General features: G+C 35.7%; 2 protein-coding genes across 6 annotated transcripts in view; one reads left to right on the forward strand and one right to left on the reverse strand.

Moving 5' to 3' along the window:
* Positions 1–25744, forward strand: part of LOC125241778 (disks large 1 tumor suppressor protein) — a 64091-nt gene that overhangs the window by 1296 nt on the left and 37051 nt on the right. For 4 of the 5 annotated variants that reach the window (XM_048150439.1, XM_048150511.1, XM_048150652.1 and 1 more), the window contains exons 2-3: positions 874–1005; positions 24520–24635. In XM_048150439.1, the coding sequence (XP_048006396.1) occupies positions 874–1005; positions 24520–24635 (248 nt within the window). Of the gene's footprint in view, positions 1–873; positions 1006–5217; positions 5243–24519; positions 24636–25744 lie in introns of those variants that run through there. The other variant, XM_048150703.1, reaches the window with a different exon arrangement.
* LOC125242219 (odorant receptor Or1-like) lies at positions 12827–22256 on the reverse strand. Its single transcript, XM_048150954.1, has 9 exons — positions 21756–22256; positions 21461–21590; positions 20979–21153; positions 18987–19159; positions 18592–18709; positions 17939–18038; positions 15578–15679; positions 13843–13998; positions 12827–12967 (listed from the first exon to the last, which is right to left on the reverse strand). Exons 1-9 carry the CDS (start codon positions 21930–21932, stop codon positions 12911–12913), a joined length of 1188 nt encoding a protein of 395 aa, XP_048006911.1. The 5' UTR covers positions 21933–22256; the 3' UTR covers positions 12827–12910.

The following is a 25744-nucleotide window of genomic DNA, read 5'->3' on the forward strand; positions in this document are numbered from 1 at the left end:
TGGATCATAATTTCTTGTCAGGTCGAAACTTCGGAGGGCCATCTGTAGGTACCTACTGAAAAACGTCGTACGATACACGTGCGATGCGAAAATGATGAACTTTCGTAACAATCATAACTCATGTTTTAATTTACCGCCACTCGTTTCGACCTTCCTCCTTTTCGCACTTGTATCGTAATGTACTATTATTGCGCACCTCTATTGAATACACTTATACATAGGAAAGTAGCAACATAAACAAAGGTAAACAACAGGCGGTCTTATCGCTAAAGAGCGACAACTCTTCCAGACAACTTTAAGGTGCCTTCAACCTTAACTTAATAAGAACCTTTCTTATTTCACATGAAGCAGAAGGACCCATCCAACAATACATGTTCATGTGTTTTTTTCTGGGTTGATAAGCCGGTAGCAAGGATCAGGAGCAGGATCTTTTTGGCACTGCGTGTAAAGTTAGGTCACATTATCCAAAGCCAAAAAGATCCTGCGTGTATTCACAAATGCGTTTTTGGGGTAAGTATAGACTACAGACTTGTCTGTGACATAGGTACACACTGACCCATAACTATGTAAATGACAAATAAAAGTACAGCCGGCGTATCATGCTTCCAATTTTATCACTTATCCACGCGGATAAGACAACTGTCACTTTCACACTGACATACTTGCCAAAGCGTGACGGATGCTTTATCTACGTGGATAAGTGATAAAATTGGAAGCATGATACGCCGGCTGGAGTAGAAAAAAACTGTTATCCACTCACTGGTGGCCGAAAATTTTAGACTCGAACTCATTGTAGGATTGAAATAGGTTCTATTCATCAGAATTAATATTATTTGATATGCGATATTTGAAGAACTTTTTTTGTCTTTACAGAAGCCCACCGAGCATTGGAACTGCTGGAAGACTACCACAGCAAACTAGTGAAACCCAATGACCGGCAACTGCGACTTGCGATCGAAAGAGTCATCAGAATTTTTAAATCACGCCTCTTTCAAGCTCTTCTTGGTGAGTGATGTAGACAGTTGACATGTTTCAGAGGTGTATCATTCCAACTACATACCAAGGCTAGTCTATGACTGAGGTGACCTTAATGACTGGGCATAAAGCAAAGCAAGGGGACCTAGTTTTCAATTTCGAACGCACGAATTCGCCGTTCGTAAGTCTCTGGAAAACGACGAAATGCTATTTTTTCTACTCGTCGACTGTAATCTGTCAATTAGGACACCACAGACTAAACTATAAGTGCTAACTTTTCAGTGTTAGATACTCTATGGCAGTTCCAACTCAACTATAATAATCACATTATAGTTGACTTTTAGTTAACTGTAATAATTTCAAAAATATAATTTCATACAATTTCTATACTAATTTGCGATACCTGGCAAATTTTTCTGCATTTGAAACACATTTTTTTTTATCTGTCGCGTTATCGGCCAATCAGAGACGGTTATTACAAACAATTGGTTGCTAGGTAATTCGATGTTGATACAACGGTGAACGACGCTATTAACATTAATTTTAACTTGCATGAATGATCATATTTCTGTCCATTGATGATGACTCGTAGAAAAAGTATTGTATACTTACAATAGTGATATAATTAAGCTTTTCACTCTCGTACCTTACTATTAGGCCACTCAGCAAGCTTCGTGGCCTAAACATAGTACTCGACTGAAAAGCTTTGTATTATATCACGATTGTATAAAATACTATTTGAAAACGGATGCCTAGTAATTTCAAATCTAGTGGCAATGACCACTCGTTTTCGATTTTGTTAGTAAGGTAACGAACCCAATCATGGACAGTTTAAGAAAAAATTTCGCCTGTTTTTGATATTTAACTGATAAATGTAAAAATTCTACCGCTAAGCGTGTTAAATCTTGAATGTCCTATCCTTCTTTTACATTTCAAGCCTATTGCAGAATAGATACTCCTATTGGTTTCTTCATAGTCAACAAATTAAAACTAGGTGTTTTTTCTCCAATTATGGACGGCAGTTCCCCAGTAATGGATCCCCAATTATGGACAGTGAAATAAGTTTAAAATTTTACTTTTAAAGCCAACTGATACCGAATGAATCAATTTTATGTACCATAAATAAAATTAGTTTGGGTTATTTTAACATAGGATTTTTTCTTGTAAATTTTGGTTTTGTAAATTGTTCCTTGTCCATCATAAGGACCGTATCGAAAAGAAAGTAGACAACGACTAAGTCAAAAAACTATTTAATTAAATCGTGTTTTTGAAAAATAACAAAAGTAAATAGAAATATATAACATAAAAACTATCGCTTTTGAGATAAACAATTTTTAACAACCCTACTTTGCTTGCAATCTGACTTTTCTTTTAATGTTCTGCATCAGGTTTTGGACGACTTTCTTGGTCACGTTTTCAGAAGCCTTATTCCACTTTTTTTTTAAAGTCAGCAAGGAAAGTTGCAGCCTTGGCATTTTTTTGAAGATGCCTTTTCATAAGGGCCCAATACCTCTCGATAGGGCGGACTTCTGGACAATTAGGCGGGTTCATGTCTTTCTCTACAATATCTACCTTATTGGCCTTATACCACTCTCAGCACGGGAAGCGGGAAGCATGGTCGCGCGATAGACGATAAAATATCAGGCCGTCCCTATCGCACTTACAAATAATGCGATAGGGACGGCCTGCTATTTTATCGTCTATCGCGCGACCATGCTTCCCGTGCTGGTCACTTTCGAGTAATGACAGGCGGCCAAGTCTGGCCAAAATAATGTAGGCATTCGATGCTTCTTGATAAAAGGCAATAACCTTTTTTGTAGGCATTCCTCACGGTAAACTTGGGTATTTATAGTTCCCGTCGCGAAATAAGCTTTAGATTTCAGCCCGCACTGACAAATCGCCTGCCAAATTAATATTTTCTTTCCAAATTTTTCCACACTGATCGACTTATCTTTTTGAGAAACCTTTTTATTTGCCGAGACTGTTAAAAATTGTGGGCCAGGTAGAGTTTTGTAATCAAATTTACAATAAGTTTCGTCGTCCATTACGATACACTGCACTTTTTTAGTCAGAACTTGATCATATAGTTTTCTGGTGCGTTTTCGAACGGCAACTGTCTGTTTTTCGTCACGTTTGGGCTGTTTTTGTTTTTTGTAAGTTTTCAGGTTGCACCTTTTTTTAATTCTCTGGATCATTCCTATGGATGTTTTTGCCTTACGAGCAGCATCCCGAATAGACATAGTTGGTTTTCTATTGAACATTTGAACTACTTTTCTCTGTAACTCCGGGTCTGAAGGGCCTCGTTTTCGATCAGACTTTGGCAGATCTTCTAAAGTTACTGTAGTGCCAAACTTATTTATTAATTTATGTACACCTGCAGGGCTCACATTGTACTTTTTAGCAAGCTTTCTTATAGTTAACCCTTTATTTTTGCACCAATCGTCCAATATATTTTTTCTCACTTCTAACTTAATCCTCCCCATTTTGACAGACATGATAGAATGTCCAATTTATTTTTAATTTTAGAATAGTCAAAAAAGAGGTTTATAATTTAGTAAAACCTATTTTTGTCTACGACGTCCGTGGGAAAAAATATGCAGTCGTAAAGTTGTCTACTTTCTTTTCGATACGGTCCTTAGGAGGTACGCAGTTTTTCGGTTCCAGCAATGGACACTCGCAAAATAACGCTATTTCTTTATATCTTTGGAGCAACAAACTAGTATGATTTATACCTTATCTTATGCTTAATGCAGTAAGTAAAACTCATTCAAGTTTTCACCGAGTATTATTTTTATATTATTTTATACATCAACTCAACTCTCTTAGCAACATTACTAAGAATTCGTCTTGATATTTTTTTCAGTAAACTGGTGAATTTTACCTTGCCGCCAAATCCTTCAGAAATAACCGAATTAATTGAAACTTCAAAATTAAACAGCTCCACAACTCTAGTTTATGGTACATTGCCGTCAGTTTTTAGAAACTAATTTTAGATACTTATTTTAAAGGTTTTTATGTTTTTTTGTCCATAATGGCATCACCGTCCATTATAGGGTAGGTATTTTACATTAGAATTTAAATCGCTAGTAAGTAGTGGAGATTATTTATTATATTTATTATTGAATACGAAATTCACGAAATCGAATGGTAAAAAATCAAAAATGATTCGGATCGGGATCTCATCGATCGGTCTTCAGATATTTAGTGTTATGTTAATCAATACCTAATAAAATGCGGGCGTAGCACACTAGTTGGATAAATTTTATCGAACTGGTGCGTCCCTATCACACTTACAAATAATGCCAAAAGGACGGCCTGATATTATCTTATATTATTAAACGAGCAATTCTTGTATATTTATTTATTTATTTATTTATTTATTTATTTATTTATTTATATATACCGACGATCTCGGAAACCGCTCTAACGATTTCGCTGAAATTTGTTTTGTGGGGGTTTTCGGGGGTGAAAAATCGATCTAGCGTAGCCTTAGATCCCGGAAAACGCGAATTTTCGAGTTTTCTTGAGTTTTTCTTTCGCATTTGTAAACGTAAAATATGGTCCTTAATTTCGCCGCGCGCGCATCGATTCCGCGTAGCTCAGTCGCACGAGGTCGGTCTAATGTACGCAGATAGATCGTAGGTGTCAGGGTTTCGAATCCCGGCCAGAAATTAAGTTTTTGTTTTTTGTCTTTTTTTTGTTTTTGTATTTATAAGAGTTTTTTTTTTTATCTAAAGACGTGATATATTAAAATAGAACCGAGCGAAGCTCGGTCGCCCAGATATTATCGTTTAATACTCGACCATGCTTGCCTACCTAAATGCCCAAAAAGGGTTAATAATTCTCAAAGTCTGAACTCATTTTCTTACTTTCACAGTGGTGTGAAAGCTGCCCTATGCCTGGCTAGATAGGAAGTGTACCTATTGTCTATAGAATATTTTACTGTAAAACAAAACAGTGCAAAAATTAGATGCATAATATTGCATATAACACAACGGCTTCATAGGATAAAGGCAAGTCGTTGTGTGCACCGACGCCTATCGATCAGAAGCGGCGTTAATTCAAGGTGGCTAGAGCTAGATGTGCAGACGTGCATATATTGTGCCTGCATCTAATACGTCTTGCTATGCTTTATTTAGATAAAGTCCACGGCGCGCAGAGAGAAGTCAGATTTATATATAAATCAAAATCAAGCAAGTCAAACTTGCCTGTCAGGATTGGTACATTTTTTAATAGACTTCAGAAGAGGAAGATTCTATGTTCGACTGTATGTATAATTTATATGTTGATTGGTTTTACTTGTCTGTTGACTAATAAATACTACCATCATTAGGTATCATTATCATAATGTCAAATAAGTAAATCACATGTAAGTAGGCGTTTTACTTACGTTTAGGTATCATAGTTTATCGAACACCTAGACAACATTTCTGACAGAACAAAACATACTTAATATTAGGTACCTAGATATAAAACATAAGTACCCATTCTACCACAGCCGGCGTATCATGCTGCCAATTTTATCACTTATCCACGTGGATAAAGCATCCGTCACGCTTTAGCAAGTATGTCAGTGTGAGAGTGACAGATGTCTTATCCACGTGGATAAGTGATAAAATTGGCAGCATGATACGCCGGCAGGAAAGAAATATACTTAGGTACGAATAAATGTTAAGCTACGAGTATGTAACTTGCAAGTGTTGTAACGTTTTTCACTATAATTTATCGTTGTTTTATTGAAATTAGGGTGGTCTATAAATTTTCTTCCCCTTGTATTTAGATCGGAAGTGATAGCGATACAACGTAAGGGGAACAGAAGAAAAAAAGAGTTCAGATTATCACGAAAAATTCTGCAGAGTTAAATAACTCACGTGTTTGAGTTATATTGAGAGTGTAGTTGCAGACTGCAAAGGTAACTGATCTCATGCACAGACATTTGTTTTTAAACCACGTTTAACCACGATTACTGATTAGTGCAGATGTTAAGTGAATAGTAAAAACAATATTTAAAGTTTAAACGCTCAGGCTGTTAAGTGACAAGTGTCAGTGCGCAGTGCGAGTGTGTTGTATAGTTTTATCTGTTAAGTAATGCGTCGAGTAACTTCCCTCACTCCAACAATATCGTTGTTGGTCGTCCTCCACTTTGCTCCAGCCGGCGTATCATGCTGCCAATTTTATCACTTATCCACGTGGATAAGACATCTGTCACTCTCACACTGACATACTTGCTAAAGCGTGACGGATGCTTTATCCACGTGGATAAGTGATAAAATTGGCAGCATGATACGCCGGCTGCACGAAGCACACGTAAACTACTTACTATCAAACACTTTACTTTTATCCGAGGAGTAAGACAGTGTGGCACCGAATGGCACAAACACTCACGAAACGAAACGCTCGTAGATATCTGTCTCTATCGCTGTTGCGTATTGGCGCGACAGAGCCAGACTACTTTTCGCGGCGTTTCGTTTTCGTTTCGCGTCGTAGGAATGCCTTTCGGCTACGGGGCCTGGCCTTGATATAGAGGCACCTGCATGGAGCCAATTGAAATATTAAGATGTCGTTTAATAATTGTTATCTATCACTAGTGAATGCATTAGTGTATAATGTTCCAGTGGGGCTCAGAAATAGGTTCAAGTAAATGAAACAAGTTTTTGTAATGTATATTATAATTAAAAGTTATTAAAGAGTTTGTTTTTATTTTACAATAAACCATGTACCCTGTAAATGGCATTTATAATACCTACAATTAGCTTATGAAAATGACGTAATATAGCAGTGAACTGATCAACAATTTCAAAAGCCAATGATTTATTTATACTTTATTGCACATAAGTACAAATGGTGGAATAATGTCTTCAATCTCTAGAAAATGCCCAGCTGGCACCAATTTCTTGCATTTATTATCGTCTCTGGTTGGAAAATGATTTCGTGAGTGATGGCACGAAACCCCGTTTTAGTCACCAGTTTGTTAATTTAATTTCTCACTGGAAACAACAATTTAATTGGCGATAATGTTATAACCACCATCGTCCAAAATTGTCTAATATATTAAAATAACACAAAATTTCATTAATTTTTTCACAATGTTTACTTATTTCTCGCTTGTCAGCGGCGACAACATTGTCCATAATGGTCACCTGTCACTGGCGTTGTCGTCGTGCACGGTCCCAATACATATTGGTACCAAATTTCAGCTTTCTAGTACTAACGGTTACTGAGATTATCCGCGGACGGACGGACGGACGGACGGACGGACGGACAGACAGACATGGCGAAACTATAAGGGTTCCTAGTTGACTACGGAACCCTAAAAACCAAAACTTCACTTTCTCAAAATGCCTAAAATGCAGAAGTATCCATGAAAATTGTATTCTTACAGTTTTTCATTAATAGTTAGTATTATAATTAACTAAATTAATACTAAAGTTAATAATAAAACACAAAAAGGTGGTTTAGGTACAGCGGGGTAAATGTAGACTGGGGGGCAATGTAACTGATCCATAGTGGACACTCTAAATTATATCTAATGCAAACATTGTAAACATTGCCCCCCCCCCCCCCCCCCCCCCCCAGTCAAAATTGCCCCGCTGTACCTTATTATATTATGAAACTAATACATTTCGGATATATTGAATATAATAGACTAGACCATGTCATTTTGGCATTTTAATGTACTGAAAATTGGTATTTTTGTAATTTTAAACATTTCCGTTTTAACATTGCGACATTCTAAGAACATGGTAGTATAAAATTTGATTGTAACGAACCGTAATCGAGCTTTTTTTTTTGCCACTTTTATGAAGTGTGATATTTTTGAAAAAAAAAAACGCTATTTCTACTCAGAATTACTTAGCTTTTTCAATCCTAGTAGTTAAAAAAATTGTCACATACGATTTTTTCTTATTTTGTTACCATTTTCCGTACATGTTGTACCTATGGGGTAACAAAAGAGGAAAGTAACAAAAATATATGAAAATTCTGGGACACTTTTTGTCTCCCAGTGAGATTGAAAGTACTCGTGATTCTGAGTACAAGTCACCTAAAATTCCCTAAAACAATCAAAATTTTTTTATTGGCAAAAAAAAAGAAATGCTCAATCTCTTCGAAACATGGCAGCCATGTACACATAAGATCAGTAATTTATTTCAATAAATCTTTTACTTTAAGTATTTTAGTGTCTGTAACACTAGCATAGCAGCACTCTAATAAAATTTTAAAACATTATTGTAATTATTGGTAAGATCGTCAATTGCATTTATAGTTTATATTGATACACATTTTCAATCGACTGTTTGGTCCAGTGATTTTAAAATGAGATTATATTGTCATCAGAGCTCTTGATTACAATAACGGTTTGTGTTACTTTTATCAATGATCGGCTATTGGTGGGCATATGCCAATCTGTATACGTCATGTATTATGCGATTTGTGTTTGTACCTAGACTAGGTAATCCATTTCGTCTGACAGAAAAAAGTTCTCCGTAATAAAAACCATTCAATTGAGACCTAATGTTTTGTTCATAAATCAATAACTAGTGTAAATAACTGTAGACAAACTGATAAAATAATTGTTACAAATCGTTTTAAACCTGTGAGATAATGTACCGCTAGGGAAGAACCACGGAAAAACAGACTTATATGCTTGTACTGTACCTACCCACAAGTCTGTTTTTCCGTGGTTTTCCCTAGCGGTACATTTGAGGGCGATAGTATATATTATATATAGCAGCTAACATACATGTAGGTACTTATGTAAACTACTACTGTCATAAAGGCCTAAGAAAAGAAAAACAAGGGACTCGATCCTTACACATGACCAATCGATCGAAACCAGTGAATCGAAAAACGATAACGCATCTATAAATAATCTAAATACGCGTGACCGCACGTCATGAATGCTCTTGGATCCGACCGAGACACTGCCATTGTAAATCTGATCCACATTATATTTAGACTGCAATGAATGGATACAACGACAACCAGTGCAACGATATCAGTCGGCCTAGCCGAAGTGACAATTGTTGGAGCTACGAACGAAACGCAGTCTGGCTCTATCGCGCTACTACGAATAGCGATGGGGAGAGCTACGAATGCTACGATACGCTTACTGCAATTGTGACATTTGTGACCTTGGCTTGGTAGGTACTACATAGTATCACTAACTGAACGCCGGCGCCGCGGAAATCACGACCAAATTACTTTTAACCACCTTCATCGTTGGTAAATAAAAATAAAAAAATCAATTTTAATTCAGGCAAAAAACCCATATGAATGACAAAAACAAACATCGAAGTAAAATAAGACAATACAATGTATAGAACGTGTAAAAATACAAAAAACAATAATTAAGTTAAAATACAATATAATAAAATAATTAAAAGCCATTACTATCACTATAAGCCAGATCTAGATCTCGTTATAGTATGTAGGAGTGGTACAATTTAGAATTGATGTCAGATAGTAGGCAATAATGAGACCAATTGTGCTACACATTACTTAAATATTTTTATTTAGATATGGGACTGGAAGCAGTTTCGATTGCGCGGTCTCCTCTATTACGTAACTAACAGTTACTTTATTTAGGTATTTATTTAGTTATTTACCTTGTTTGTCTTGTACTACTTCTATGACTATGTATATTAAGGCCCGATAACAACATGTCTATTAATTTTCCCCTCACTAGCTCGGAAACACGTGTTTTGTCCTTTAATACCAGCGGGTAAAAACGCATTTTATCCACTAGTGGATAAAGTAATTTGACCTTGAATAGAGGCAAATTTTCTGCTTTAAAATTGATAAAAGTGGGTTAACCTAGTGATGAAGATGTTTTACCACCTGTGGAACTACTGGAAGCAGTGATAAACGCGTTTTTTGCGTTGTATTTTCCTCGCTATAGTGAGGGGAAAAGTTTTGTGTTACACACGAGTGCAAATGTATTTTACTTCTCGTGTATTGAAAAACTCGCAAGCTCAGGATTCTATTCTAGAACCACTCGCTTCGCTCGTGGTTCAACTATAGAATCCTTTCGCTTACTCGTTTTTCAATTCCACACTCGGCGTTAAAATACAACTTTGCACTCTTGTATAACAAATAACTATTACTCGCGGTATCAAATACCTTACATAAACTCTTACGTCGCACATTTTTAAATTGGGCCTAACAAAACATTTATTTAAAAATGTATAAGCGGTAAAAGTATTAGGTATCGACCTTACAAGTTAGGCTCTTCGTATTTTGATATCAAGATGAACTAAATATAATGTACTGTAATGTAATAATACAAACAAAATAATAATTGATTGTACATAAGTAATTGCGCGCGCATGATATTTAATACTTTAGTAATAATAGTAATTGAAAGAATATACTTAATTTAAATGAAGGGACTATTAATAAATACTTAGGTGCCTATGACAATAATTAATTTTATTGTATTGTGCCTATGTAAGACACACAAAACTTATATAAACACACAGTGGACGTGATTGCTTGATTGTTTTGAAATCCTACATATCTCTAATAATTACTCTAGTAGTTAAGATCTCTAGTACAGAGAATAAGGATATGTTCTGTTTATAACAGCAACATTGGATTAACCTTGCCCTGGTGTACTTGATTGCAGCTGCTCACATACGAGTAGGTATGTTGGTAGGTATAATGCGGCTTCTCTGCGTGCTACGTACGTAATGATTGCATCTACCGACGCATGTGTTTTATGATTGCGTTGCGTGCGTGCATACTTATATTATCGCGTTTGTTATACAGTAGGTATTATCGATTGTTTAGTTTTGGTACGGTATCATGACGGTTTCTAATGTATCTTCTAAAGCTACCTTCAGTACATATAATAAAATGACTATATCGAATAGCAATCATAAATATTGAGTTTAAAGTCCTGGCAAAATGTCTTACATAATAAATGATTAGCACCACTACGGCGAAATTTAATCGGTAAGCAGGAACCAGTTTTTCTTCTTCAGTAATCGATGGCGATCACATTTATGTGTATTATGTTCTTTAATGACGCATACTCAAAGAAAAGCAACATTAGAATAATTTTGCAAACTAAAACTGTCTCTTTCTACCCAACATTAAATGTCAAAAGAAGTGATAGAGACAAATGATTATCCACGATTTATTAATTTGAAAAACGATCATATTTAACGCCATACCTACACCATAAAATTACAAACAAGATAACTTACACTGCTCCACCCCATCGAGTGTCAAGCACAAACTACTCCGTGCGTTCAAAATAACGAAAACGTATTGCAATCTGTGCGATGGACCGTATGACCTAGATTGGGTCGCGGGTCATCGAGTACACCCCGTTGACACAATTCCCTCTTAGGCCCACTCTAATTAAAAATTGTAATTTTCAACAGCTCAGCGCATATGTTGATCGATATATTGAATATTGATCGAACTTTGCATTCCATTTTATAGAGTGGAAGTTTTTTAAAGTATGCGCGCCTGTAGCATTCATTTCTGTGAAATGTTTCTATGTTACTAGTGTAACATACGCGAGATAATGGGTAAAGTTCCATTTGCAGTATTCAGAACAAAAAGTTTCAAAACCTGCTACTGCATGCATATGAGTTATAAGTAGGTATTTTACAATACATATCTACAATGTTACATCGTAACGAACACTACAACATAGGTAATATATTAGATGCTATTATCCCAATGCAATATCTAGGTACAGATTGTAGTGCGAAAAGATTTGCCTTCGTACTGTTACTGAAACGTACGAACGTGTCATGCTATTTCAGTCAGTCTCAGTACAAGATGTACTGACATTGACTGAACTAGCATGACGAACGTTTCCGGAAAAATACGATCAAGGAAACCCTTTTCGCACTATTAGGTACATCTGTATTAGAGATGGGCTGAATATGAACTTTGTCGAATACGAAATTCGGCCGAACATTCGGTTCAGCTCTTACCGAACCGAACATTCGGCCGAATATTCGGTTACGCCATATTTCTAAAGCGGATGTTAAGATTAAAGCTATTAAATTATTGATAATGGTTACATATTTTACTACAACTATGTTCTTATGATTTAGTGGATAACTACTTAGTAAAACAACTCTGAACTCTTCTCAACTCTTAAACTACAGTTTTTTTAACTTTTTTACAAAACAATTGTATTTACATTTTGACGCATAGGTAATTAATTATCTCCTTTTAGTCGTTCCTTAGAAAGCTACTAAAATAGGAGCTTATTTATTATCCAACGGAATACGTAAGATCTTCATTAGTTATGTACTTTGTTTATTCGGTAAATATTCGGCAATGCAACCGAATTATTCGGCCGAATACGAACATTGAAAAACTTGCCGAATACCGAATATTTACCGAATATTCGGCCCATCTCTAATCTGTATACTGTTTAACTCTCCTGATGAACAAGGGAGGATTAAGTTTCTGTAAATATATATATAGACGAAGCAGAAAGCTGACATCATAAAAATCGAGCTCCATATTTTTAATACGTATTTCACTTCTAATAAGCAAATGATACATGTTATCAATTAATGATAATAGTACTCACGGAAAAGCAAAGATAGTTGATGAACTCCTGCTCGACCTCTTCTTAGATAAAGTAAATCGCGATAAAACAAGCAATAACATGCAGATATTATGACGCAAAAAATCTTATCTTTGTTTATTACTCCATTATTTAGTCAATAATAGGCTATTTTCCTTAACCACTTAAGTTTTTTGCTCTTTAAACGACAAAACGATTTGTTGTTACTATACTCTGTAGTCAGTATCATTAGGTAATAGGTATATAAATAAATATAAACAAACCACATTACGGTATTTAATAAGTACTTACGCAAACTAACTGCTACAAGTGCTATAACTAGTTTACACTACTTTCCCAAGGGTAGGGATAATTTACGAATACATATTTATTATCTTATTCATCGCGCTGTTTACTCAAAACTGCGAAAAGCGAATATGATGACTTTAATAACTGAAACCAAGAAAAATTAAATTAAGAATACTTGTAAACACGGTTTCCGGTAAATAAGTGCAAGGGGTATATCTGGGTTACCCTCATCTGGCACAATAATTTTGGTCAGAAACACACTTCGCACAACATGTTTCGTAGAAGCACTTTCGGTTGAATAGAAATTTTGCAGAAAACTTAGTTGGCATTATTACTACCACGCATACCACACATTTGGTAAAATATTGGTTTGCAGAACACTACTTTGGTCGAATTTAATTTAGCATCATTTTATGTACCATAATAATCGTAGAACATACTATTACGACAGCAGAATTATGACACGCTAACAAAAATGAAATACTGTCTCAGAGCCACCGTTAGGTGCGACGACGAGCGAAGTGAGGAGGAGTGTTAGGTATCTTGCACCCCAATATAAATACAACCGATTCGCTATCAAAGAGCTAATTGGAAGGAGAAGGATAATTTTATGCCGCCTAAATATTATACAAAAATATTATCTGCGAAAGTACCATTCGTCTATAAGACTATTATGCTCATCAACATTATGCCAACATACGATTCGGAATTATAAAAACCTGCGAAATGATTAATGCCAAAGCATATTCTGCGTTAGGTGTTTCTGCCATATGTGACTTCTACCAATAATTATTATACGAAACAAATATATGCGAAAAAAGTTTCTGCGAGACAATAGTGAACCGGCATACCTACATAAACAATAATATAAGGGATAGATGGAGGCATATACAACGTCTAGCAGCACGCTCCATCTATCTCTATATACTCATAATTCCATTAAATACATCAACCAAACACCCTGTATAGTAAAACAGGCCAAGAACAACGTATTTTACGTATTTCATTAGTGAACTTACCGCGCCAAATGTGACCAGAGATAGTTCGAATAGATTGCCTGCCACCACAGAGATAGTTTTCTGGCCCCTGATAACGAGTAGGTGGAGAGCTTTCTGGGTACGCACAGATGTGGACGTCCAATCACTATTGTACGCTGCTGTTGCCACGAGGTCGCTCTTATTACAAAAGATAAAGTTATTTTATTAGTTGAAATAGTACGTTGAAACCAATTTGAATCATAGGCGCATTTTCGCGAGAACAATCACCAAAAAGATTTTTTCTAAGGTAGGTAAATTTTATGTTTTTCCTACTCAGAATCACGAGCGCTTTCGATTCAGGACAAAAAACAAGAGACAAAAAAATGGTCTATTATTTTGCAAACTTTCCAAGTGTCGAAAGGTCTCGTGAGTAGAAAAAAACATTAAATTTACCTATTTTGGAAAAAAAATGTTTTTAATCTTTTTTCGCGAAAATGCCCAGGCCACAATAGAACCTTGTCTCATTGACACCGTGCATTATTGGCCATAGAAGTCACTTTTGACGTTGACTGTGAAAAAAGTTTTCTGGTAAGCATTAGGCATGCTTTTCAATTAGCAAATCTGGTAGTTAAGGAATAAAATTGACTGGTTGCTAGCGTGGATTACGTGCTGTTTTATTTAAACCTTTTCACAAACCTAGGAAGTTGATGATTAATTAGGATAATTCAACAGCATATTTTACTCGTATGATGTATGATACATGAGCATTTTAGGTGATATTTTATGAGGCGTTTGTAAATCTATTATTTTTCGTAGCATAAGCGCTACGTGCTACGAGGCATTACTCCTGATAAAATGCAAGGACGTGCTACGAATTCCTCAGTTTCAATATGAGTACCTTCTGCTCTGTCACATATGCATGATAGACTCTCCAGACGATGTACTAACTATATTAATAGTATAATTTCTATAAGAACAAGTAAATCATTCCAAAACTTGGCCATTTGGAAAATATTTAGTGAGTAAATCATAATAAGTTAAACACTACAATTTATATTAAAATTTTGAAAAAACTTCCGACCGCGACATAGTAGACCGATTTTCATGAAACATGGCTAAGAACATCACTCCCGACTTACTCAGCTTTCCGACAAAAAAAAAACTAAATCCAAATCGGTTCATCCGTTCGGGAGCTACGATGCCACAGACAGACACACACACAGACAGACCGGGGTTAAAATAAGACTGATATAATTTGTAACAAGTAATGGCATGTCTCAAACAACAAAGAGTTATTAACTTTATAGGAAGAGGTACAGTCACGAACTTTAATTGTTTATCCACTTCTAGCTCATTTTATACTGCCGGCGTATCATGCTGCCAATTTTATCACTTATCCACGTGGATAAGACATCTGTCACTCTCACACTGACGTACTTGCTAAAGCGTGACGGATGCTTTATCCACGTGGATAAGTGATAAAATTGGCAGCATGATACGCCGGCTGGACACGCCATAGCTTAACTATGACATAGCAAAATGATTGTGGCCTCTAAATGGCTCAACAATTAAAGTTCATGAGTGTACATAATTTGGCGAAAAATAATGTAGATAAATAAGTAACAAAAACAATATGCAAAACGTGCATTTGTTTTATTTTACTTTTTAACTCGCTATGAACACTCAGTATTCCTAAAGGATGGTTCAATATATTTGATTTACTCTTTACATTTTTGTTTGGCAATTCAATAAATCATAAAATAACATTCTGACTTACCTGAGTTTTTATTAGATTCCCACAGAAACAATAAATAAAAAGTTGTCCTGAGAGGCATCCAAAATATAAAATCCTCGTTATTATCTCTGTCGCATCACTGCTCTGTAAATAAATAGATAATAAATGCCTACATTCATTATTGTCCACAGCATTGGCGAAATATAAATGCTGATGTGATACAAGTTTGTTTCCGTACATACAAACATAAAACAACCTAATTTCGTGGTGAGGTCTAAGGTCAGTGCGGGCAAGACCGGCATAGTTTATTTGAAATAAAGTTTGAGTGGATAAAACTCTATAATGAATTTAGTCTGGCGTAATGCGCATGGTCCTATGGGATAGCAAATATTATATTTTACAAAGCTTTTATAATATTTTGGCGAAATATGGTAATTTTATGTGATAAAAATCAGTTTTTTTAAGGCTCGGCGGGTTGACCGTCCCCCCGCGGTGAGCACGGGAAGACCGTCTAGTGCTTGTTGTCCCGTAATTTCATATGAGACTAGGTTCTAAAACCATGATCATTGTTATTGTACGTAATAACAGGGCAGAATATGCTAGATAATTAATAAAATAACGTTGAAATTTTAAACATATAAGCATTTTTCCATTTATAAGGCAAGACCGGCATATGTCCCGTAGATGGGATTCATAACCTTTTCTTTTCAGGTCCAATTTAGTCACGATATTACAGGCTCATATAAATCCAACTAGCTACTTATTTGTTTTTGAAACTTGGTTGTTAAGTAAAGGTAATAGGATATTAGGTACGTGAAATAGTTTGGTAACAGTTCTTAGCAATGTCCCAGACATAATCAAATATGTTTTCAGGGGTGCTGATTTCAACATTAATGACCAATTTGGAATCTGATATTACTGACTGTCACTTTGACATAAAAGTCGTCATGGTTGTCAAATAAGTTTTCGGAGGTGCTGATTTCAAAATTAATAAACAATCTGGAATCTGACATTGCTGACTGTCACTTCGACGCAAAAGTCGTAATAGGTGTCGTCAGATAGGTTTTCGGGGGTACTGATTCCAAAATTAATAACTAATTTTAAATCTGACATTGCTGACTGTCACTTTGACACAAAAGTCGTCTGGTGTGGATTATTAAATTAATGATCAATTTAGAATTTGACATAGTTGACTGTCAAATTGACTTAAAAGTTTTCATGGGTGTCATCAAACAGTTTTTTGACTGTAATGGTTATTGGAATCAGCACCCCCGAGAACCTGTTTGACCACACCCATGACCACTTTTGTGTCAAAGTTACAGTCAGCAATATCAGATTCCAAAGTGGTGTTTAATTTTTAAATCAGCACCCCCGAAAACATATTTGATGTCACCCATGACGATTTTTGTGTCAAAGTTATGATAATTCTACCTACTTAAATATGATGATGAATAATGCAGTGTAGGCTTACTTCTGTTCACCTCTTATCATTCTTCCCAACCATATCACGTAGGTAATTATATTTTATTTTTACTTAATACTTTCGAATGATTTTAGTAACACCATACGAATCATTACCAAAACTGTATTTCGAAGTTAAAATCAAAATCGGTACAACTATCATAAGCCAAAAACGTACTTATATATTGATATCGTTTACACTCGACTTATTTCCAATAAAGCCTAAAAAAGGTTTGCAACTTCTTGTTTATCATATGCCGGTCTTGCCTTTCTCTTTTATGCCGGACTTTCTGAGTAGTCACAATTTCTAAGTTACATATTTCAGAACATAAAACTAGAAATTGAGCGCGTTTTCAGTAGATTAATAGTATTAGTCAGAAAGAACGGTTATTAAATGACTACGTTACATATACAATATACAAATATTCCGACTGCTTCTATTTTATTTGAATTTTTGCGGAACCATGTTGAACTCGGTGTTCGAGTTCGAAACACAAATCAAGACTATTGTAAACTAGTGTTCGTCCTAGGGATATGTATAGAAGACCAATGGCTTGAGGATGAAAAACTAGTATACCTTCGGAGGTGTGAGAGGCGTAGATATATAAACACAAAAGTTATAGTCAATAGACGGTCTTTCCGGGTAGACGGTCTTCCCCACACTGACCTTAAGTATTAATTGTATTTCAACTATGTACAGTCAACCAATTTGAATCCTAGGCCACTGTAGAACCTTTGCACAGTAAACGTCAATGTGACTTCTTATGGCGAATAGAACACGGTTTAAATGAGACAGGGTTCTAGAGTGGCCTAGGATTCAATATGGTTGACCGTACCTTTGTGGTAGAGTGGTATACAAAAGGCACTTATTTTCACCATTGTATTATCAGTATACCGATATTATTAAATATTTACTTGAAAGTTACGTAAAAAATATCTTACGGTCATAATAATAAACATCGATAAGCAGATCAGCGGTGCAGCCAATAGAAATTGTCCAAACGCGGCACCACCAAAGATGTCCGTTAGTTCGTTGACGAACCTACAAAAACAAATTATGCGAAGATTACACTGGTAGTTCATCTACTGGAAAGTTTGAGGTGCCAGGCAACTGACATTGTTCTCATGCGGTGAACGACTCAGTGTAATTGCCGGTTATACATGACTTTTCGTATAGTTCCAATTACATTCCTGCTTATTGCACTTGGATCATGATGAGGGCCCTTCTGTCATGGAAAGCCACATATTTCATTATCCCTATGATGTCAGTTCCTCCGAGTCGTTTATATTGTGTTATCAATAATTATCATCCTCTCTGCGTTATGGAGTATCGGGACAAACCTCGCTGGTTTAGCGATGCTTTTTAAAGATATTATATGTAATTTGTGGTGTTTAGGTAAATAAATAAATAAATAATAATCCCGGCAACCCGGCATTTGCCACATGTAGAGCCGGCAAGAACTATAAAAATAACATACTATAGAACTATAAATAATAAAAACATTTAATCACCGTAGTCAAACAAAATACATAACTGGTCATAAGTGCATGGTAAACGAACTAAAGTTAGGATATTTAAACATAAAATTATTTACCATATTATTCTTAAGTGATATTCAACACATGCAATCGTTTCCTCGTACTCTTCCTGTTCTCCTTCAGCTGTAGAAAAGTCTCTCTTTCTCTCCAGTTTCTCTCTTTGACTTGTTGTTCCTACAGGATCATTAACATACAAGTAGGTAATTGGCAATTGCATAGGCTACGCACGGTGTAACAGTAAACCGAAATATTTTAACAATGCATTCCTGAGGCGCGAAGTCTGAGCGCATAGCTTACTCTCCGTAGTAAAGGATGCGCAACGTCACTGTCGCACTGATGGAAGAGTGAAGATACACGAAACGATTAAGTAGTTATCCTTATGGTAGAGCAAGTGATAGTGACTACCTTGGCTAAGCCAGCTGCAAAATTGGAGCGTACGAGTTTACCATACCTATTTCCATTGTGTCGTGGGTTTTAGTTCCGATAGCCTCGAGTTTGTGTTGAAGTAGTTTTAGCTGAGTCGCCGCGAATGCCATTAGACCTCCGAACAGATGATCTGCGCTCGTTTGGGCTACCCCGTTGATTATTAGTATTGTAGCTTGATAGATATACCATCTAACAAACCTGGAAATCATATGAATAATTGAATATTTGGTGAATAATATGTTCATTGACACAAAAAAAAAATGCTAATTCATAATGTGATAAAATATAGAGTCATCAAATATAGAAATAGAAGAGTCCTGAAAGGAGAGTTTAGGAGAGGGAACCCATAATAGTCTTTTCCCCTCACTAGCTCGGAAACACGTGTTTTTAATACCAGCGGGTAAAAACGCATTTTATCCACTAGTGGGTAAAGTAATTTGACCTTGAATAAAGTCAAATTAACTGCTTTCAAATTGATAAAAGTAGGTGAATCTAGTAATAAACATGATTTACCATCTGTGGAACTACTGGAAGCAGTGATAAACGGATTATTTGCGTTGTAGTTTCCTCGCTATACTGAGGGGAAAAGTTTTGTGTTACACTCGGGTGCAAATGTATTTTACTTCTCGTGTGTTAAAAAACTCGCAAGTTCAGGATTCTATTCTCGAACCACTCGCTTCGCTCGTGGTTCAACTATAGAGTCCTTTCACTTGCTCGATTTCAATTCCACACTCGGCGTTAAAATACAACTTTGCCCCCTTGTATAACAAATAACTATTTCACCACACCAACTGGTAAAGGCTTTCTTTGCTATTCGAAAACAGATAGCAAAATTGCATTTTATCCAATGGGGCAAAGTAATTTCATACAAACTTTAACTCGATGTCTTAATCTGGCTGCTAGATTTTACCTATAAATGATGATTTTAAATCATAAATATTGAATAAATTGATGGATTTCATTTATTTTGATGTTTTATAGTCAGTATTTTGTTCGTGTTGGTGTGGTGAAAAATTTTGTGTTTCACTCGGTGGCAAAGTTTGTTTAACCTTCGTGCCTCGCTACGCTCGCGGTTCAATGTTGGAATCTTTCGCTTGCTCTGGTATCAATATTGGCACGTGCGGTTAAATAACTACTTTGCCCCCTTGTAAAACAATTAACTATTTTCTAAGGTAGGTAAACAAGAAAGAAAAAAATGTTCACAAAATTTTCTATTATTTTGCATGCTTTCACCGCCACCTTGTAACCGCTGAACAAAATGTTTGAAACATTTGGGACGCTTTTTTAGGGTTCCGTAGTAAACTAGGAACCCTTATAGTTTCGCCATGTCTGTCTGTCCGTCCGTCCGTCCGTCCGTCCGTCCGTCCGTCCGTCCGCGGATAAACTCAGTAACCGTTAGCACTAGAAAGCTGAAATTTGGTATCAATATGTATATCAATCACGCCAACAAAGTGCAAAAATAAAAAATGGAAATAAATGTTTTATTAGGGTACCCCCCCTACATGTAAAGTGGGGGCTGATATTTTTTTTCATTCCAACCCCAACGTGTGATATATTGTTGGATAGGTATTTAAAAATGAATAAGGGTTTACTGAGATAGTTTTTTGATAATATTAATATTTTCGGAAATAATCGCTTCTAAAGGAAAAAAAAGTGCGTCCCCCCCCCCCCCCCTCTAACCTTTGAACCATATGTTTAAAAAATATGAAAAAAATCACAAAAGTAGAACTTTATAAAGACTTTCTAGGAAAATTGTTTTGAACTTGATAGGTTCAGTAGTTTTTGAGAAAAATACGGAAAACTACGGAACCCTACACTGAGCGTGGCCCGACACGCTCTTGGCCGGTTTTTCACCTAGTAGGGTCGAAAGGGCTCGTGATTCTGAGTAGGAAAAACATTTACCTATTTTCGAAAGAAAAGTTTTTGAATTTTTTTTTTTGCGAAAATGCCCGTTTTGTAAGGTACGAATTCAAATATATCCGAAACAAATATACTAAGAAGGCGAAGAAGCACTCACCAAGGAGATGAAGGTGGCAAATCGGGGTAGTAAAATGGTAAAGTGAGCGTAGCTTTTGTAAATGGAATTAAGTTCCACATAATCGCCGTCAGGCAAGCCCACCCATTGTACAAGTAAGACACAAAGTTTATATTTGCCGCCATATTTCGTAACAAATCGTCCTTATCGGTTTCATCTGAAATTGTTAAATATTGAATAGGTTAAATTACACAATAAATATTAGTTTAAAAACTTGTATGTAAATCTTACATTATTCTGAATTTTCTAAAACTTTAAAAAATAGTGGATGACTGATCTTTTGATTTTAGAAATTTTCGAGAATATATAATACAGCTATATGAAGAGTTTTTTAACAAGTAGGTGGTTATTGTCCCACTCAAAATAAAAATATCGAGGACCATTTATTTATTTATTTATCGTTCTGAAACTTTACCATCTATCATCTATAATTATAAATTACAAATATATGTATATTTACTTACTATCAACTATATCTAGAAGCTTGTTGATTCTTTGTCGATTTTTAATTATAGTTAGTGCTTTGTACAGGTATCCCACAAATGTAAACAGGGCTGTGGCGTCAACGGTTTTGTCCAAGTCCTTTCCAACTACCTAAAAATAAAGAACATCGTAATTTATCCCTTTTAAAGTTTTATAAATTCCAATATTCCAGACCCTTGAAAAAAATAATATTTATTTTAATAAAATAATTATCGACGTAAAAAATAAATAAATTGCTGGAGTGCCTAATTCCTTATCATTTATTAATTAACTTACCGTAAAAAAATATATGAACTGAATAGCTAACATCCCGACATTAATAAATATTGTTCCAAATACTCTGTAAATATTAACTGCATATAGCATACGAGTATTATCTAGAGATCGAGGATACCAAACTCCACCTAATATCAACCAAAAATAGGATACTTTGAAACAGTGAGTTAGCTGCATCTTCACTGACTTCACTTCTGCACACCGCTCATATATTTTGTTTTGGTGTTGCAGCTTAATGCGAGATTACGCTTACGGTAGTCAGCGGATCTGTTCAACCGAGTCTGTTCAGTGATCCCTTATATCCCCTTTGGTTCTGTGCTCACACATAAATAGGCACGTTAATCGTCGACACTAGGTATATAATTAAGTCATCCTATTGACAATGGCGTATTTTACGTTTTAAGGTTTCCTCGACAAATATAATATTCACTTTGTGTTGTTTGCCAATTTGATTGACAAATTTGGATAATTAATGACTGCTGCAAAGGGCAAAGTGGCTGATTCTTCTTTAATGTATGCAGCGGATAAGAAGGGATAGCAGCCGTTGTTTACAATTAAAATATTTAACATAGTACGTTAATTAGTGAAGTAATCTTTCAAGGAAATGGTGGATTTACACACTGTAAACAGTTATAATTATAAATGTCACAAAATAATATATTGACAGAGGTACGGTACGCTAGCTTTACAAGCAATGTTTGTGCTCGTCAGAGCTGAACTGTTAATGTGGTCAATCTGAAGGACAACATTAACAGTTCAGCTTTTTAAGAAATAAATATACTTTTATTTAATTACAAATACGAACAATAATTATCTATGTAATAAATTCATATAATAAGGCTGGAATTTAAATAATATATTAGTTGGACGTGGAAATGCTAGTTATTTTTATAATTATTCACACCTACATTGTCGTTGTTTGTGATATCAGTTGTTTCACGTCCCGTTTTTACGGTTACTACTAGTTTTTTTTAGGGTTCCGTAGGAAAGTGGGCCGACAAGGAACCCTTGAGTAGTTAGTAAATGCGTAATATTAGCAAGAAATAGTCCGGGAGTCGACTGCAAACCCTACCTGATATCTAGATATAGAACATGGCAATCGAAAGCTTCAACTGTTCTTGGTCGGCCGCGGCTTTAATGGGCTGATTTTGTGCAAAATAGCTAAAACGTGCTGCAAAAATTCACCATAAAAATGAAATTTGTACGCTTGAATAGAAGCCAACGAAGAGAGTAAAAAAGCGGTCTGCCAAATCTTGTGTAAACCCGTTCCTGTGTCCAACCCAATTAAAATAGATTATTATAAGTTTGTGTGAATTGACACATTATTGCTTATCATCATGCATTTAAAACATAACGGAAGTGACAATAAGCAGCTAATATAAAAGCTCCAAAAGTTTTAACATGAGTATTACAAGAGCTGTGAGTACATAATACATATACTTATAACAGTCCCAACTTATTCCGAAAGTGTATCCATTAAAGAGCGCCATGCTTCTAGTTGTTATAGGAATCATCGCAACTACCTCTACAAAGTGGTCACCTCACATCCAGGCGCCGGGGGCCGCCCTCCTATCGATCCCACTGCTCACGCGATTGCCGCCAGCTAAAATAAATATTTAATTGAACTAAATTAAGCACCTTTGTATGGAATCTTGGCTAGTTAATAAGTGGCACCTTAAAGAATAGAGTAAGATCATCGATCTCGTTAAACTTCGCAGAAGGTAGAAGGAATCCACTTATCGATAGGTATAGGTTTTTTAAACTCCAACGCCCCTTTTACAAATTAACATAACATTACTTAATCACGTGACTGTAGTGAGATATTGGTTGAAGGAACCTAGAATAAACTACGTACTTACCTTATTAAAATTTGTCAGAGACCTCCACGATTAGCTGGAACAGCATTATAAAGCGTGATGGCGCCCGAAACCACAGACTGCCGAATGATGTCCAAATGAATTCTTACTGCATTATATCCTATAATCATCCTGATACATTACATTATACATCATCAGAATACAAAAATAAAACAATATTCCGTGGGTCCATCGAAAGTCCTATTTGTGCACTTAGTATAATCATTCAAAAGAAGTAGAAAAAACTTTTCAGATTTTAACTTTCAATTTAATCACCCTTGCAGATGTATAATATCGTACTTCAAATTAATGCGAGATTTTACGTAAAATATTCTCTTTCAAATAAAGCTTAATACTGACCACAAAATTAAAAAATTTTTTTTTTTTTTAGCTTTCAAAAGAAAACTAAATCTAAATTGGTTCATCCGTTCGGGAGCTACGAGCCACAGACAGACAGACACACAAACAGACAGACAGACACGTCAAACTTATTTATTTATTTATTTATTTAATCAAAAAAGTAACACAGCATTACAGTTTACACTAAGGCACTGTGAAACTACAAAATACAAAACAAGACATAAACGATAAATATTACAAAAAAGAATACAAATTAAACATTAGGTTTGGGCGACGACGTAACAGCGTGGCTCCGTTGCGTCGTCTGACTACCTATGGAAAAGACGACCCGATTGCGGTACAAAACGCTGATTTAACAACCGCAAAGACAGGAGACGTTCTTTTCAGAGTTTTCAGTAGTACATTTAAGAAATAGCAACGCAATTGTACCTACTGTCAAAAACACTGTCACTTGAGGCGCAGTTTGTCGAACCCTAGTCTAGTCTAGAGATTACCTCGATTTAATTATCAAAAATAGCATATTTAATAAAGTATGAAATCATTTTCAGATATTCAAGAATTCTACGAGTTAACGCTACTCGATGACACCAAATCAATCCAGCAGAAGACGGCGGAGACCATCCGCATCGCCAACAAGTGGGAGGCGGATGGCACCCGTCGGGAAGTGAGTTATCCTTTATTTTATAATTAACAACAGCCTGTTAACAAAATCATTATTTATAATATAACAATTAATTATTATGGGCAGTTTTTGTGAATACGTATTTTTTTTTAAATTTGCAGCGTTTAGGTAAGTGCATTGTGCCAGATAGCTTAACCGATACAGCTGCGCTACCTACTTTCTAGTCAAAATTTAGATTATCTAATTGACATATTAATTATAAGTTGTAGCGAATCACCACAAAATTAAAATTTTGAAGAAGCCCCTGACATAGTGGACAGATTTTCATGAAACATGGCTAAGAACACTCCAGACTAATTCATCTTTCAAGCAAAAAAACCGGCCAAGAGCGTGTCGGGCCACGCTCAGTGTAGGGTTCCGTAGTTTTCCGTATTTTTCTCAAAAACTACTGAACCTATCAAGTTCAAAACAATTTTCCTAGAAACTCTTTATAAAGTTCTACTTTTGTGATTTTTTTCATATTTTTTAAACATATGGTTCAAAAGTTAGAGGGGGGGGATGCACTTTTTTTTCCTTTAGGAGCAATTATTTCCGAAAATATTAATATTATCAAAAATCGATCTTAGTAAACCCTTATTTATTTTTAAATACATATCCAACAATATATCACACGGTTGGGGTTGGAATGAAAAAAAATATCAGCTCCCACTTTAAATGTAGGGGGGGTACCCTAATAAAACATTTTTTATTTTTGCACTTTTATGGCGTGATTGATATACATATTGGTACCAAATTTCAGCTTTCTAGTGCTAACGGTTACTGAGATTATCCGCGGACGGACGGACGGACAGACAGACATGGCGAAACTATAAGGGCTCCTAGTTGACTACGGAACCCTAAAAACTAAACTAAATCGGTTCATCCGTTCAGGAGCTACGATGACACAGACAGACACACATACAAACAGACAGGTCAAACTTATAACACCCCGTCCCGTCGTTTTTGCGTCGGGGGTAAAATAGTAAACTTTATTCGATGGAGTTGCCAAGCGACAACTTCGTTTAGCTGTAACTTGCTGAAAGGTGACTATTTCTGCACGGAAAGCAAAATAAACATTTCGAATGAAATGGTCGGGTTGCTTTCGAGGTTCT

Source organism: Leguminivora glycinivorella, chromosome 1, assembly GCF_023078275.1.
Source record: "Leguminivora glycinivorella isolate SPB_JAAS2020 chromosome 1, LegGlyc_1.1, whole genome shotgun sequence".
NCBI classification, from domain to species: domain Eukaryota; kingdom Metazoa; phylum Arthropoda; class Insecta; order Lepidoptera; family Tortricidae; genus Leguminivora; species Leguminivora glycinivorella.